Source organism: Armigeres subalbatus, chromosome 3 (assembly GCF_024139115.2).
Source record: "Armigeres subalbatus isolate Guangzhou_Male chromosome 3, GZ_Asu_2, whole genome shotgun sequence".
Lineage (NCBI taxonomy): Eukaryota > Metazoa > Arthropoda > Insecta > Diptera > Culicidae > Armigeres > Armigeres subalbatus.
This window is the reverse complement of record NC_085141.1, coordinates 116,892,660-116,908,025: the sequence shown is the minus strand read 5'-3', so window position 1 is coordinate 116,908,025 and position 15,366 is coordinate 116,892,660. Positions and strand designations below refer to the sequence as shown.

At 44.7% G+C, this 15,366-nt stretch overlaps 2 protein-coding genes across 2 annotated transcripts; one reads left to right on the top strand and one right to left on the bottom strand.

Annotated features, from left to right (window-relative positions):
- Nucleotides 1–839: 839 nt before the first annotated feature.
- On the bottom strand, nt 840–2,990 carry LOC134221908 (uncharacterized). Its single transcript, XM_062701075.1, has one exon. The coding sequence runs from the start codon at nt 2,988–2,990 to the stop codon at nt 840–842; it is 2,151 nt and encodes a 716-aa protein (XP_062557059.1).
- A 5,358-nt stretch (nt 2,991–8,348) lies between these two features.
- LOC134221907 (uncharacterized) lies at nt 8,349–13,844 on the top strand. Its single transcript, XM_062701074.1, has 4 exons — nt 8,349–9,621; nt 9,740–10,948; nt 11,108–11,754; nt 11,925–13,844. Exons 1-4 carry the CDS (start codon nt 8,349–8,351, stop codon nt 13,842–13,844), a joined length of 5,049 nt encoding a protein of 1,682 aa, XP_062557058.1.
- The last annotated feature ends 1,522 nt before the right edge of the window (nt 13,845–15,366 follow it).

Here is a 15,366-nt window from a genome sequence, read left to right as displayed (position 1 = left end):
GAATTCGGGTGGACTGTATGTGATCTTCTTCCTTTATTTGGAGATGGGCAACGGTTTGGTGGGGTTTCTTCCGATCAGATGGGGTTTAAAAACTCGTATTTTTATTGCACAACACGACACATTACAGTTTATTTTATAACACTTTTATTTACATTACACTAGACATTCTAACACTTTATTTACAATTTTTACACAACATTTACTACATTTATTAACTTAATATAATAACAAATTATCGGTCCCTGACCGGCTATCGCAATGGCTATCTTGTTTCTCTTTTTATTCACTCAAAAGTGTATTTCACGCCGCCTTCCACATTATTCGTAAGTCGCCTGTCGTGGTGCTCGGTTGAGGGGGTAGCGAATAGTAATTTTTGGAGTTGTACAACTAAACATACTCCCCCACCCTGAAATTACGGAATTTCTGAAAAGAAAAGAATAGACCTCTACGAACACAGATGGATGATCGATCTACTAGCTCTGGCTTCATTCATCGAAGATTCTGCTGGTGCCTAACAGCCTAACTTGTCAAGCTTCACGCAGCATGTAACTGTCCTTTGTTGTGGAGGATGTTGAACCAGACGACCTCTCTGGCCGCCTTCCAAACCTTCTTGTTGCCGGTGTAAGACCTTTTTACTAGTGGAATCCGCTTCTTTTCGTTTTCACCTTCTTATCTCACTTCAAAACGTCGTCTTTGGTCGCAATAGTCGCCACGGAAAACCCATGCTATCCGTCCGACCGGGTTACTGTACCCAGCAACGCACCCTGAACTGACACGCCTGTACTTGCCTTTCAGAACGCATCGAAAACCACCAGATCTTGGTGATTGTGCTGCTCTTCTCAGCAACGGAATGGCGGTGTAAATAACTGCCTGCCCTTTTGGTTGACACATCCACCCTGCGCATGTGTCCTAACTCCAGGAATTTCGCCATGAACCTCTCTTGATACACTTGCGACCGCGTTTCCTCGCTTGATCGCCCTACTGCAGTGCGCCCCGCACTCTGTTCCCATGGGGTAGTAGTTGTTCGGCCCCTTGACTTTCGCGCATGCTAAAGATCGAGATGGGATTTTCTCTAAACTATCAGTGGCTGCCATGTTGCAGGAAACTTTCGGATTTGGACAATCAACAATCACTCGACCGGACACCACCCAGCCGAATACAGACTCCGTTAACGTGGGTAGACCGTTCCCCAGATCCATTTCATTACCAGTCTTGAAGAACGCGAAGAAATGCTGGATTCCGAAGACCAAGTTGGAATTAAAAAATGCTGGATCCGCCAGCTGCACGCCTCGTGGAATCTCCCAGCATGCCCCTTGGATGTTTGTTGTTGGAAGATCTGCCGTAACCTCTGGCAGAACGAGGAATTCCATTTCACGAGAAAACTCGGAAACTCGTGATTTGATCGTTGCCACAGCTTTGTGTTTGATCCGCGTATTAGACTGTCCTATACCCAGGACGGATACATCCGAACGCCTCCGTTGGATGTTCAAACGTTGGCATAACTTCTCCGTCATGAAATTGCATTCGGACCCAGAGTCCAGCAAGGCCCGTGCAGGGAAACGGATACCTGTGTCATCTTCCACTAAAACCACTGCTGTAGCTAGCAGCACTGACGAAGAACGTTGGAACGCCGTATTGGATGAGACGGATTCTCGGACTGCGGAGGTACTTGGACTGGTATTTCGCTGCGCCGTACTTGCGGTATTTGATTCAGCATGTACCGGTGAATGCGGTGGGCTATCTTCAGTTGTATCGGCCCTGTCCGATCGAAAACAAATCATTGTATGATGCTTCGCCTTGCATTTCCTGCAAACGAAGTGAGAGAAGCACTCGGAAGCTTGATGTCCACGACGAAAGCAATTACGGCACAGCGAATGATTGCGAAGGAGTTTTTCTCGACCTAACACAGAGAGACCCTGGAATGTTGGACATTGATACAGCGGATGGGGTTCTGAACAAGCCACGCATCGATAACCAGATGTTTGAACCGCGCTATAACTTGTTCGTGGGACTACGAACTTCTTATTCGACATGCCAGCCGACTCTCCCTTGAGATCAGTAGGTTTCGAAGGAAGCAAACCTAGCACTCGAACCCGTTTTTGAAGGAAATCCGTTAGATCCTTGATGGAATCCTGTTCCTTGGAAGCCGAATACTCTTCCCATGCTCGACGTGTGACCGGGTCTAGGCGGGATCCTAGAATGTCCATCAACAACAAATCCTTGTAGTCCTGGGGTTGAATAAGCTGATCCAAGTTTTGGACGATCCGCTCAAAGCCTTCCAGCAAGGACTGAAGCTCCGAGGCTGACTCCTTAGCCAACACTGGTAGTTTGGTCAAAGCTTGGACTTGCCGACGCCTAAGCAGCTTGCTGTCGTTGTACCGTTTCGCCAAGGTGTCCCACGCCACCTGATAATTCGCCTTAGTGATGGACAACGGATCTATGAGAGCCTTCGCTTCACCTGTGAGACATCCCTTCAGGTAATGGAATTTCTCGACGTCCGGAAGATCGGCCTTCCAGTGGATCAACGAGGTGTACAAATCCCGGAAACTCAGCCACTCGTCGATATTGCCACTGAAGGTTTGTAGCTGGATTTGTGGAAGGCGAACATGTTCCAACGTAGGCTGCGACTGCGATGCATCCAAAACACGCGACTGGTTCAATGTGGCATCTTCCAGCTCCTTAGCCTTCTCCATCAATGACGTCTTGACCGAAAAATACCGCTGCACAAACGATGCCCTAATTTTACAACATTCCTCTTCTTCTTCACTGTAATCATCATGCGATTCTACCTCCACTATAGCCTCACTAATCGTTTCCCATAACTCCTCCAATTTATCAACCCTAATCGACACCTGAATTTCTGTGGTTTGCTCATTCATGGACTGAGAAAACTTGAGAATGTCCTCAAACATATACAGATATGAGTTGAGTCGAGTCTGTAACGATCGCAGGGATTGCTCCTTCTTCGTCGTGGTCGTCTTCGGCGGCATCTTGCGGCAGGTGTATTCCAGGAAACGATTAAAATAGAACAGTTGTAGTATTCCGTATTTTCGTCTAGCTTCGGCTAGACATACACTGTAGAGCTACTGACCTTCACTAAAAAATATCTGCACCACTCTACAAGTATGTACGGTTAAAATCGATCAGCGGGTTGTTCAGTTCACACACATGTAATCTCGTTCCAAGGTTGTCCGCACCAGAATCGCAATGAGGAAAAAACGTTTATGTAGTAAACAATAGCATCCTACGCCTCGGCAAGGCATATACTGTCTTAAACTGACCTGACAGACCAATTTATGGTACTGATTTCCAAATAACAGAGTGCCGGCTATTCACGGTAATCACAACTGTTTCTCCTCAATGCGTAAAACGTGCAAGAATGCTTCGATCGGCCTCATTAACACGTCCCACAAAATTTGAATTAATAATCGATCAGCCAATGCGTATAGAACATCAATCATGCATCATCCGTGTTCAAAAGAGGATGAAAAATAGCAAATGTAATATCCAAAACGTCTAGCATCGACTGGTCGTATACTATAGTGCGATAAGTGTTCTATTTCACTAACCTGGACCACTAATAAAGTTGATTGATGTCCAGTGATGCAGTACCATACATCGATGATGATGCGAATGTGGATGGGATAACGAAAATCCAATAGGAATTCGTTGGCGTCCTGATGATGATCGCTTGGATGCCGACGGTAGTGGAACAGCGTAATGGAACGTACACACGGTCAAGCAGTTTGACCAACATTGACTCCACCTCTCGTTTATTCAAACAGCCATCAAGTTTTATCAACAGCGACACGAACAATCAATTTATTCGACCAACAATATCACACACGAACGACCGAAGCGCCAACTTGAGCACCAACCATCAAAAAATATATGGGGGTTTGTGCAACTTCACTACAAATGCTCAAACATGTTCGGCAAACCTTGACTCCACCCCCGACAGCTCAAACCAAAATCAAACCGTTTTAATTTTTTCCAACCGACCGCCAACTGTCAAATTGTTGTTCGAACAACTTCACACACGTTCAAACAAAGCAGCAACCGAAGCGTTTTCTTGGGGGTGGAGTCAATGTTCGTCGAACTGCTTGACTGGTGTGTACGTTGCATAATAAACACAAACAGCAAACAGCTGATCGAAACGAACGAACGTCGCACTGCGGCAGGCCGGCGGATGGTTTCCAACGACGCAGGTAGGCTGCTATACTGCTGTTCGTGATGAATTATCGCAGCGATAGCAGCAGCTTGTTTTGATTCCTCTCCGTCGCGTCGTCGGTACCAGATCAGTGCAGTGATTTGGAAACAAAAATAGTGGATGTGAAGATTGGCCATGAAACCTAGCGAAGGCTGAACATATATATTCGTGTTATTAATTACCTGGACGAACCAGGGCTAGTTGCCCGTTTGGTGAAGTGTTCTTGGAATGATTTGGTGATAATGCTTCCAACGGATCCTTGTCCTTCCTTTGGTGATAGGGGTTGCAAAGGAACTTTATCCTTCCGGATCGCCGCCAGGCAATCGAATCGATAGTGGTGTTGTGTGTAGTGATCGTGCGGGAAATTAATTCAGTGTTAGCAGTGTCGTGATTTATTGCTTCGGCTGGACATAATACTAATGTGTACCCACCTATGGGACCACTTGTTGGTACTAATCCACCGCGGGATGATTTCGCACAGCGTACGGTGAATGTGGTGTTGAACTCGGTGGTAATTGATGGTCGTCGAATGGCGATCAAAGAAGACTGTGTCGTGATGGCGCAATTTTAGCTCTTCGCCATCGCTCTCAATGGCGCTTGCTTGGACGGGTTTGCTCCGGATTTGGCAGTTTGGATGAATGCTTGCCTTTAGTCATCCGGCTCGTTGGACCAAAATGTTGAACCTCGGAGTGGTTCTCCCTCTACGGGTGGAATTCGGGTGGACTGTATGTGATCTTCTTCCTTTATTTGGAGCTACCGATGGGCAACGGTTTGGTGGGGTTTCTTCCGATCGGATGGGGTTTAAAAACTCGTATTTTTATTGCACAACACGACACATTACAGTTTATTTTATAACACTTTTATTTACATTACACTAGACATTCTAACACTTTATTTACAATTTTTACACAACATTTACTACATTTATTAACTTAATATAATAACAAATTATCGGTCCCTGACCGGCTATCGCAATGGCTATCTTGTTTCTCTTTTTATTCACTCAAAAGTGTATTTCACGCCGCCTTCCACGCTATTCGTAAGTCGCCTGTCGTGGTGCTCGGTTGAGGGGGTAGCGAATAGTAATTTTTGGAGTTGTACAACTAAACAATAGAGTTGTACGCATTTTTAAAATTTGCTGAGTCTTTTTGCTTATTTACTACATTTTCGTTTCCTTTAATCTTAATGTAAAATGTTTCTGCAGTCAGTCTTGTGTTGTTTTTGCTTATTTTGTCAAGTATTCTGGTTTTTTCAAAGTCAAAAATGTGTCCCTCTTCTATAGTGTGCTGTGATAAACCTGTACCGGAAATGTTTTTTGTTTTCACATTGTATTTATGCTGGTCCAGACATTTATATAAAAACTGGCTTGTTTCACCGATGAACGATTTTTGACGTAGGACTACGTCTGTGTTTTCCATATTAAGGTACACTTTACGATTGCGAAAATCGGGGACCGTCACGAAAATATGATAGACTTTAAACTTTAATATCTAAGCCGTTTCTCGATGGATTTTCAATTTTTTTGAACCATTCGATCAAGGATGAGTCAACGCTTCTTCGTATTTATTTGAAAATACTGACTTTTAACTATTTATTATCGATAATTGATAAAAAGTTTGGAAATAGGTCAGCCAACCAATCACGTACATGCATCACTAGCACAGACATCAAAAATCAATCACTTGCGGGTCTGAATCTAATCCTCAGTTTGAACAAGGTTTCACGCAGAGCAGACGCATCAAAGCGATCGCTGCGGAGCGGACACAGCATCATAGAGGCGCTAATAACATTTTCAAAGAAAATCTATCGCATTGGTGGTGGTGCTCGATGAGTTGCTGCAGATCATTCAACCTCAACGAACCAGCATTTCATATGAAGAAAGGGTTGACCATAAAAATAGCACTGTGGCGATCCCGCACCGCCAGTGCCGATGCTGAAAATTTATTACAAATTGTGGTGTCAGCTAGTTGGAAAGGAGCATTGGGAAAAGAAAAATTGGTTCTTCTCAGGACCAACATTTTATGAAAAGAAAGAGTTAATTGCGAAAATGTACTGTTTCGGTGGCATCGGATTTGGCGTGATAGCTTGGTTGCTGTTAGTGATCCCATCCATTAAAATTTACTGCATCATCTCCCTCCGACGCGCTATCAAATTCGCTATTTACGATTGAGTTTTGCACTTTGAAGAAAGTTTATTTCGGATAGTCAGATCAACCTTCTTTTGTATAAAATGGTGGCTTTTGTATAAAATCAATTAATACGCCTACTCAGTGGAAACTTTCCACAGCAACCACCCATCGGTGAACGTCACTCGGACATACAGATGCCGAAAGATAATGTTTTGTAATATGAAGAAACTTCGTCTTGAGTCGAATTTCTATTGTCATTCCTCGCAACAATAGGGTAACCAACTTGATTTGGACCCCTACACATTTTTTACCCTCCTGGCGACAATTTTCTGATTTCTGAACTAAGAACAATGCCGCTGCTAATTCCCCGATTGGCTTCTGGAAATTACTATTGTTCAGCATCTGGTTTCACTGGTTTCCCGTGCAAAAAAGCGATATTTAGATGAAACTTCAAGGAAATTAGATTGTTTAAGAAGGCGAGCGTTACAATGCGTTACGCTTAAAAGTAATGAAAATCTCAGAACGTACACAATAAGTTTTTGTCGAAATTATGAATTTAAAACGCAGGAATCTTCTCATTGATGCATGCCAATTGAAAGATAAGACTTGGCTTCAGCGCAATTGAGCAAAGTAAATTATAAATTCGACTTTGAAGAGACTAAATTGGGGGTGTACAAAATGTGTACATTTGGGGGTCCAAAATATGTTGCACTGTCCAAAACGGAGAATATTTTCATTTCTGAAAATGGCAAATTTCAGTGATTTATCAATAACTGAAGCCCATTTCGAATTTCTATTTTATAAATAAGACTTTCATCTTTGAAATGGTGTCATTTCCGCCCATATCGAGCCTGTATTTCAATATATATAAGCATATTTTGGGATGCACTTCCTCTAGGGGTCCAAAATAGGACAGTTACCCTACGCATCTTAGATAAACAACATTTCATAACCAAATTCAGAATCTTGCGAGAAAATTTCATAGGATTCTTAGAATTTGTCATCCACCGAACGGTTCGTTGTCTGCGGAATTCCGATCGAAATGGCTCGCGCGCGCCGAAAAGCAGCTTTTTTATATCTAATGAAGTAATTCCATTAGACCCGCCCCTTCATTAATCGTTATGTTCCGTTCGTCACAGCAGCGACGCCCAATATTGACGCAGCGTCGACTTTGAGAAGACAGCGACCCGCAATGCTATTAAGCCGGCCGGCGAACGAGAGCGTGCGAGCGGAAAATTTGGAACGAAGTACAGTCGCGTATAACATCTCGAAGAGTGTAGAGCGTTTTCAAAAATAAAGTAGAATTAAGTGTTAATGTGTTAATTAATTCGAACCGGTCTTTATTTATACAGTCCACTTCCGAAGATCCATCCATCCAGGGGAATCGTAATCCAAGGACACTTCCGTGTCATTCCAAAGTATTCGACGATTACCCTCCACCAAGTCTTATGGTCCATTGTTACGGAACATAAATTGGTCCTTCGAGCCGGATCGGAATCCAGCCATCGAGAGGCTACCAACGGAAGGACCGGTATCCATCCACGAGAGGTCTCCAGTAACACGGAGGGCCAAATCCATCCCGAAAGAACACGTTACACATCTTGAATCCGGAAATCATCTTTTTCTACTGTTTTCTACACTACCCATTCGGTGGTTCGACAAGTGACGCCATTTTGAAAAATTCAAACAAGACGAACGTGGTTCGAAAAGTGACGCCATTTTGAAAAATTCAAACAAGACGAATCAAGAGGGTGCTTGCTCAAAGTGGTACAGTTGCGTCGGCGTTAGTGTTGCGAATCAGAACAATGTTTTCCGTCGCGATTATAGTGTGGTGAAAATAGCTTTGAACATTTCCGGAGCGAGTAACCTAAGAGTCTGGATACTAAATCCACCGCGAGTGCCTGACAAAGAGTTTGAACATTTCCGTAAAAAGTGATTGACAGTGCCGAATAATACATTTATCGCGGGCTACGTTGCCGTTCAGAAGAGTAGCTGAAGACTATATCGAAAATGCCGTTGGAACATTCTCCGGTGAAGCAAGTGCAAGGAGAGCAGGTACAAGAAAAGCAAGTGCAAGAGGAGCAATCGCAAAACGTACCGATATTGAATCAATCGCAATTGCCTCCTCCTCCAAGCGGGCAAGGCTCAAGATCTGTTTCGTCCGGTTCATTTCATGGATTCACTTGGGAAGAGGGAGTGACACCGGAAACGATGCAGAAATTGAGAGGATTGTTCCGCCAAAGAAGCCACGCCGAGCAAAAGCTTGTGCGGATTCAACTCACCTTGCGAGACCAGAGAAATTTGAAGTTGGCCCAGCTGCAATGCACGAAGGAAAAACTAGTGGCGATCTATACCGAGTTCAGCCACTTCCATAGCGAAATCATGGCATTAATTCCTGACGAAGCTTCCGATGAGCAGGACGAAATATACTGTAGCTTCGAGGATCGTCACAGTGAATTGTCCAATCGTGTCCAGGAAATGATAAATTATTCTACTCCTCGAGAACCTACGAACTATTCCATTCCTCAACCACAAGTCATCATCCAGCAGCAACCGCTAAAAGCGCCAATACCTACGTTCGACGGCAATTACTCCAATTGGCCCAAATTCAAGGCAATTTTCCAGGACTTGATGGCGCAGTCGGGTGATTCGGAGGCGCTAAAACTATACCACCTGGATAAAGCGCTGATTGGATCCGCTTCAGGCATACTGGATGAAAAGATAATCAACGAAGGTAATTATCAGCAAGCTTGGAAAGTTCTAACGGATCGGTACGAAAACAAGCGTGTGATTGTCGAATCGCATATACGAGGATTGCTAAATCTAAAGAGAATGTCAAAGGGGACATTTAAAGAACTGGACAACCTGCTGAGCGAAGCAACCGGTCACGTTGAAAGTCTACGGTTCCAGAAACAGGAGCTGATTGGGATTTCTGAACACATCGTAGTGTACCTCATCGTAACTGCTTTGGACGATTCAACGCGAATGGCTTGGGAGCGCACCCAGCAGAGAGGAGAGCTTCCGAAATACGACCAAACTATTTTCTTCCTCAAGACGAACTGCCAAATCTTGGAACAGTGTGAATCATCACGAGCTCTATCTCAGCCAACAATTCTTAAGACAAAAGCCATGTCAAGCATTAGCAAGATGCCACCGCTAAAAACAAATGCAGCCACCACAAGCTCCAGTACCTATCAAGCGTCGTGTCAAATCTGTGGTGGTGGACATTTCAACTTCCAGTGTGAAACGTTCACAACTAACTGCCACACAACGGGCAGAAAAGGTACGAGCAACTGGTTTGTGCTACAACTGCCTCCGCAAGGGTCATCAGTCGAGAGAATGTACGTCGAGCAAAACGTGTCAACGATGCAGCAAAAGACACCATACCCTCCTCCACGAAGAAACCGGACGGAACAACAGCCAAGAGGGCAAAACAAATGTCGCTTGCCCACAGTCACCTCGAATCGTCAATCAAGAAGCTGCTATTCAACCTCCTGTTCCGGTGGTGGATCAATCCGTATCCACTACTTGCTCAAGTAACTATGTTCCAGCATCGAAGACCGTTCTACTGCTCACTGCAGTCGTCCAAGCCATAGACAAACATAACCGACCACATCCGTGCCGAGTTTTACTTGACAGTGGGTCTCAAGTAAATTTCGTCACTGAGGAAATGGCAAACCGCCTTGGTGCTCCTAAGATGCAAGCTAACGTCCCAATCACAGGAATCAACGCTTTGAGAAGCCTAGCTCGGGATAAAGTCTTCATTAAATTTCGATCAAGCTACGGAGGTTTTCAAGCAAATATTGAGTGCCTGGTTACTCCCAAAGTGACTGGTATTATTCCGAACGTAAGGATCGATTTTGATTCATGGAAACTTCCAGAAGGCATCCAGCTCGCCGATCCACGTTTCTTCCATCCAGAAAAAGTCGACATGCTTATCGGAGGAGAGCTTTTCTTCGATATTTTGAAGCCTGACCACTTTAGCCTTGGTACGAATCTTCCTCAACTACGTGACACTCATCTAGGATGGGTGGTAGCAGGCGTGATAAACGAGCCGTACATTTCCAATGCGGCAATTCAACATGCCAACGTTGCGTCAATCAACACCATTGAGAAAATGATGCAACAATTCTGGAATATGGAGGAAGTACCGGATGTGTCTCCCTTTTCACCCGAACAACTGTCTTGTGAAGCACATTTTATGTCAACATACGAGCGTAATGAAACCGGCAGGTTCGTGGTGAGATTACCCTTCAAGGACAACGTAGATCTGCTAGATAATTGTCGTTCTCTGGCATTAAAACGATTTCTTATGCTGGAGAAACGCTTAGAACGCAATCCGGAGCTAAAGCAATCATACTGCGAATTCATCAAACAATATGAGGAGCTTGGCCACTGCCGGGAAATCAAGGAGGCGGACGATCCACCGAATTTGAGCACCTACTACCTTCCACACCATGCTGTTCTACGACCGTCGAGCTCAACCACCAAGTGTCGTGTGGTATTCGACGCTAGTGCCAAATCGGAGACGTCTAAATTATCGCTCAACGAAGTGCTACAGGTCGGTCCGGTGGTGCAAAACGGGATATTTTCCATTACGCTGCGATTCCGTAAGTACTTTTATGGTTTTTCAGCGGACGTAGAAAAATGTACCGACAAGTGCTTTTGGCGCCAGAGGACAGACGCTTTCTTCGTTGCTTCTGGAGATCTGATCCTTCCCATTCTCTACGGGTGCTTAAGTTGAATACGGTTACATACGCCGCATCAAGCAACGAGGTGTTTGGTGCAGCTAGCTAAGGATGATGGCGCTGATTTTCCTATCGGTGCTCGCATTCTGAGTGAAGACTTTTACGTCGATGATGCCCTGTCTGGTGCCAACACTATAGAAGAAGCCATCGAGTGTCAACGTCAACTAAAATTTCTTCTTGCTCGAGGTGGATTTCACATCCACAAATGGTGTTCAAACTCGAACGAATTCCTCGAACACATACCACCAGCCGATCGTGAAAGGAGGGTTCCATTAACCGAATATGGACCGAACGAGGTGATAAAGGTGCTTGGTTTATTGTGGGATCCTAACGTCGACGTCTTTTTGATTGCTAATCCACCTAGCAGTTGTATTCCGAAAGATAAGCCAGCCACAAAACGAGAAATTTATTCTGAGGTGGCAAAGTTATTCGACCCACTTGGGCTTTTCGCGCCGGTTATCGTTATTGCCAAGCTATTGGTACAACAGCTGTGGAGAACGTCAGCAGGATGGGATGATCCAATCGACAAAACATGTCAAGAAAATGGTCTGTTCTTCAAGTGTCGCTGCCAGAACTTCAACTTATCAAGGTTCCACGATGTGTTGCATTTCCTGATAGTGTCGCTTATGAATTGCATGGCTTCGCTGATGCATCAAATGTGGCTTATGGTGCGTGCATCTATTTGCGAAGCATTTTCGTTGATGGTTCTGCACGATTGCGTCTTTTATGCAGCAAATCAAAGGTCGCTCCATTGCACGATCTTTCCATTCCACGGAAGGAACTTTGTGCTGCCCTTCTATTGACGCAATTAATCGCCCAAGTGATTCCTGCGCTCCAGATGCCTTTTCGAAGAGTTGTCCTTTGGTCGGACAGTACAATCGTTTTGGCTTGGCTCAAGAAGCCATTGGATCAGCTTCAAACGTTCGTGAGGAATCGGATTGCGATTATACAAACAGAGACCAAGGAGCATGAATGGAATTATATTCGTTCGGCAAACAATCCCGCCGACATCGTTTCACGAGGGCAGCTGCCGGAGGACTTGAAACAAAACATCCTTTGGTGGAATGGTCCACATTTTCTGGAGGAGTGCACATACGAGGTCGACGAAGTTGAAGAAATTCCCGAGAACAATCTTCCTGAGCTTAAAGCTCATGTTGCAACGCCTGAAAGTAGCTGCGACCCTTTTCCATTCTTCCTGCATCATAGTTCGTTTAGGAAAATCCAACGTATCATGGGATATGTTTTGAGGTTTATCAGCAACTGCCGGGGTATCCGGACATCGAATCCGGTGAAACAAATTCATCTCACTATCGTAGAACTTCGTCAAGCATCAGAAGCAATCGTGAAGGTGATCCAGCGTTTGCATTTCGGCGATGAAATTCAACGAGTGGTTTCCAAACAAACATGTAAGCGTCTTGGCAACCTGAGTCCAGTGTATGATAACGGCTTACTACGAGTCGGAGGGCGATTGGATCGCTCTAAATTGCCGTTTGCATCGAAGCATCAACTCATTATTCCCGACAAAGATCCTGTAATAAAGAAAATGATTAGTGCGTTGCATGTAGAACATCTCCACGTTGGACAAACTGGTTTAATCAGTGTTATTCGCCAAAGATACTGGCTCCTGAACGCGAAATCTACTGTGCGACAAGTCGCTCGTTCCTGTGTCAAATGTTTTCGTGTTAATCCTGTTGAAATCAAGCAGCTGATGGGGAATCTACCGTCGTCAAGAGTCGTGCCATCACCACCTTTCGCTGTGACTGGGGTGGATTATGCAGGTCCGTTCCAAGTGAGACAAGGTTCACATCGTCCGATGCTGATGAAATCGTATGTTGCGGTTTATGTATGTATGGCGACGAAGGCTGTGCATTTGGAAATTGTATCGGATTTATCAACTGATGCCTTCCTGGCGTCATTAAGAAGATTTGTTAGCAGAAGAGGAATGGTACAGCAAATACATTCGGACAATGCTACTAATTTTCACGGAGCGGAGAATGAACTACATGCGTTATACCAGCAATTCCAAGACCAACAAGTGGTGAAGAAAATCCAACAGTTTTGCCAAGTTCGGGAAATCCAGTGGCAATTCATTCCACCGGACGCACCAGAGTTCGGTGGTCTCTGGGAAGCAGCAGTTAAGGCGACGAAATTCCACCTGAAGCGCATAGTGGGCAATGTAAAACTCACGTTTGAAGAAATGGCGACTATTCTGACGGAGATAGAAGCTATTTTGAACTCTCGTCCATTGTTCAGTTTGTCCAGTGATTCATCAGACCCACAGGTAATTACACCAGCTCATTATTTGATAGGTCGACCCTTGAATGCTCCAGCCGAGCCATCCTTGGAAGATATCAAGGTCAACCGACTTGATAGATGGCAGCATCTGCAACTAATGCGTGAGCATTTCTGGCGAGCGTGGTCTAGGGACTACCTCAATACTCTTCAGCCACGTAAGAAAAACCTACATGTAACAACACCACTGCGGCCTGGAATGGTAATCCTTCTCCACGATAAGAACCAACCACCGCTCAGTTGGAAACTGGGCAGAATCACAGCTGTGTATCCAGGTGATGACGGCTTAGTCCGAGCCGTTGACGTATTCAGCAATGGAGCAACCTACCGCCGGCCCATCAACAAGGTTTCAGTTCTTCCTATTGAGGACAACATCGTCTCTTCTTCTGTGCCTAGTTCTGTTGATACGATGTCTCAACCGGGGGGAGAATGTTCCGTTCGTCACAGCAGCGACGCCCAATATTGACGCAGCGTCGACTTTGAGAAGACAGCGACCCGCAATGCTATTAAGCCGGCCGGCGAACGAGAGCGTGCGAGCGGAAAATTTGGAACGAAGTACAGTCGCGTATAACATCTCGAAGAGTGTAGAGCGTTTTCAAAAATAAAGTAGAATTAAGTGTTAATGTGTTAATTAATTCGAACCGGTCTTTATTTATACAGTCCACTTCCGAAGATCCATCCATCCAGGGGAATCGTAATCCAAGGACACTTCCGTGTCATTCCAAAGTATTCGACGATTACCCTCCACCAAGTCTTATGGTCCATTGTTACGGAACACGTTATGAGTGCACATTATATTTACACCCTTATCAGATCACAAAGGGGCGGGGATAACGGGCTTAATTTATTAAATACAAGAAAGCTGATGTTCGGCGCGCGCGAGCCGTTTTGATCGGGATTCCACAGAGAGCTGTTCGACATTCGATGCAGCGGAGCGAACATAGCAGCACGAAGGAGTGGGTGGCAGTGTGACAATGCTGAAAAGTTATTTCACCCTTTGGAGGCTTAGCGAAAAATCATCAAGTGGCGGTCGGACAGTTGCAACGCAAGGTGTCGACAAGCGATTGGATGCTGTTAGTTATTGGAATGGGAATTGGGAAAATAAAATTGGTTCTTCTCAGGACCAACATTTTATTAAAAGAAAGAGTTAATTGCGAAAATGGACTATTTCGGTGGCATCGGGTTTGGCGTGGTAGCTTGGTTGCTGTTAGTGATTCCATCCATTAAAATTTACTACATCATCTCCCTCCGACACGCTATCAAATTCGCTATTTACTATTGAGTTTTGCACTTTGAAGAAGGTTTATTTCGGATAGTCGGATCAACCTTCTTTTGTATCAAATGGTGGCTTTTGTATAAAATCAATGAAGACGCCACCTCAGTGGAAACTTTCTACAGCAACCACCCTTCGGTGAACGTCGGTCGGACAGACAGATGCCAAGACATAATGTTTGGTAATATGAAGAAACTTCGTCTTCATTCTTCGTTAATCGTTATGAGTGCACATTATATTTACACCTATATAAGATCACAAAGGGGCGGGGCTAACGGGCTTAATTTATTGAATACAAGAAAGCTGCTTTCCAGCGCGCGCGAGCCATTTTGATCGGGATTTCGCAGAGAGCGGTTGAACAAGATTTTACGCAGAGCGGTCGCAGCGGAGCGAACACAGCAGCACAAAGGCGCTCTGGTAGCATTTTCAAAGGAAAATCATCGAATTGGTGGTGGAAGTCTGCGTTGGTGGTCGTCATTCAACCTCAACAACAAATCAAAATCTTGTGAGAAAATTCCATTTGACTGTTACTGACGCCATCCATTTGAACAAACTCATTGCATCATCTTCCTCCGACGCGCGCTTGTGGTTGTGCTACCAAAGGACAATTTTCTGTCGTCGCCAAACGATGGTAACCCGGAAAAAATCGATATCATTTCTAATGACTAACGAAACAAAACCAAAGAATCTTGCCAGAAAATTTCACTTTCCGTCG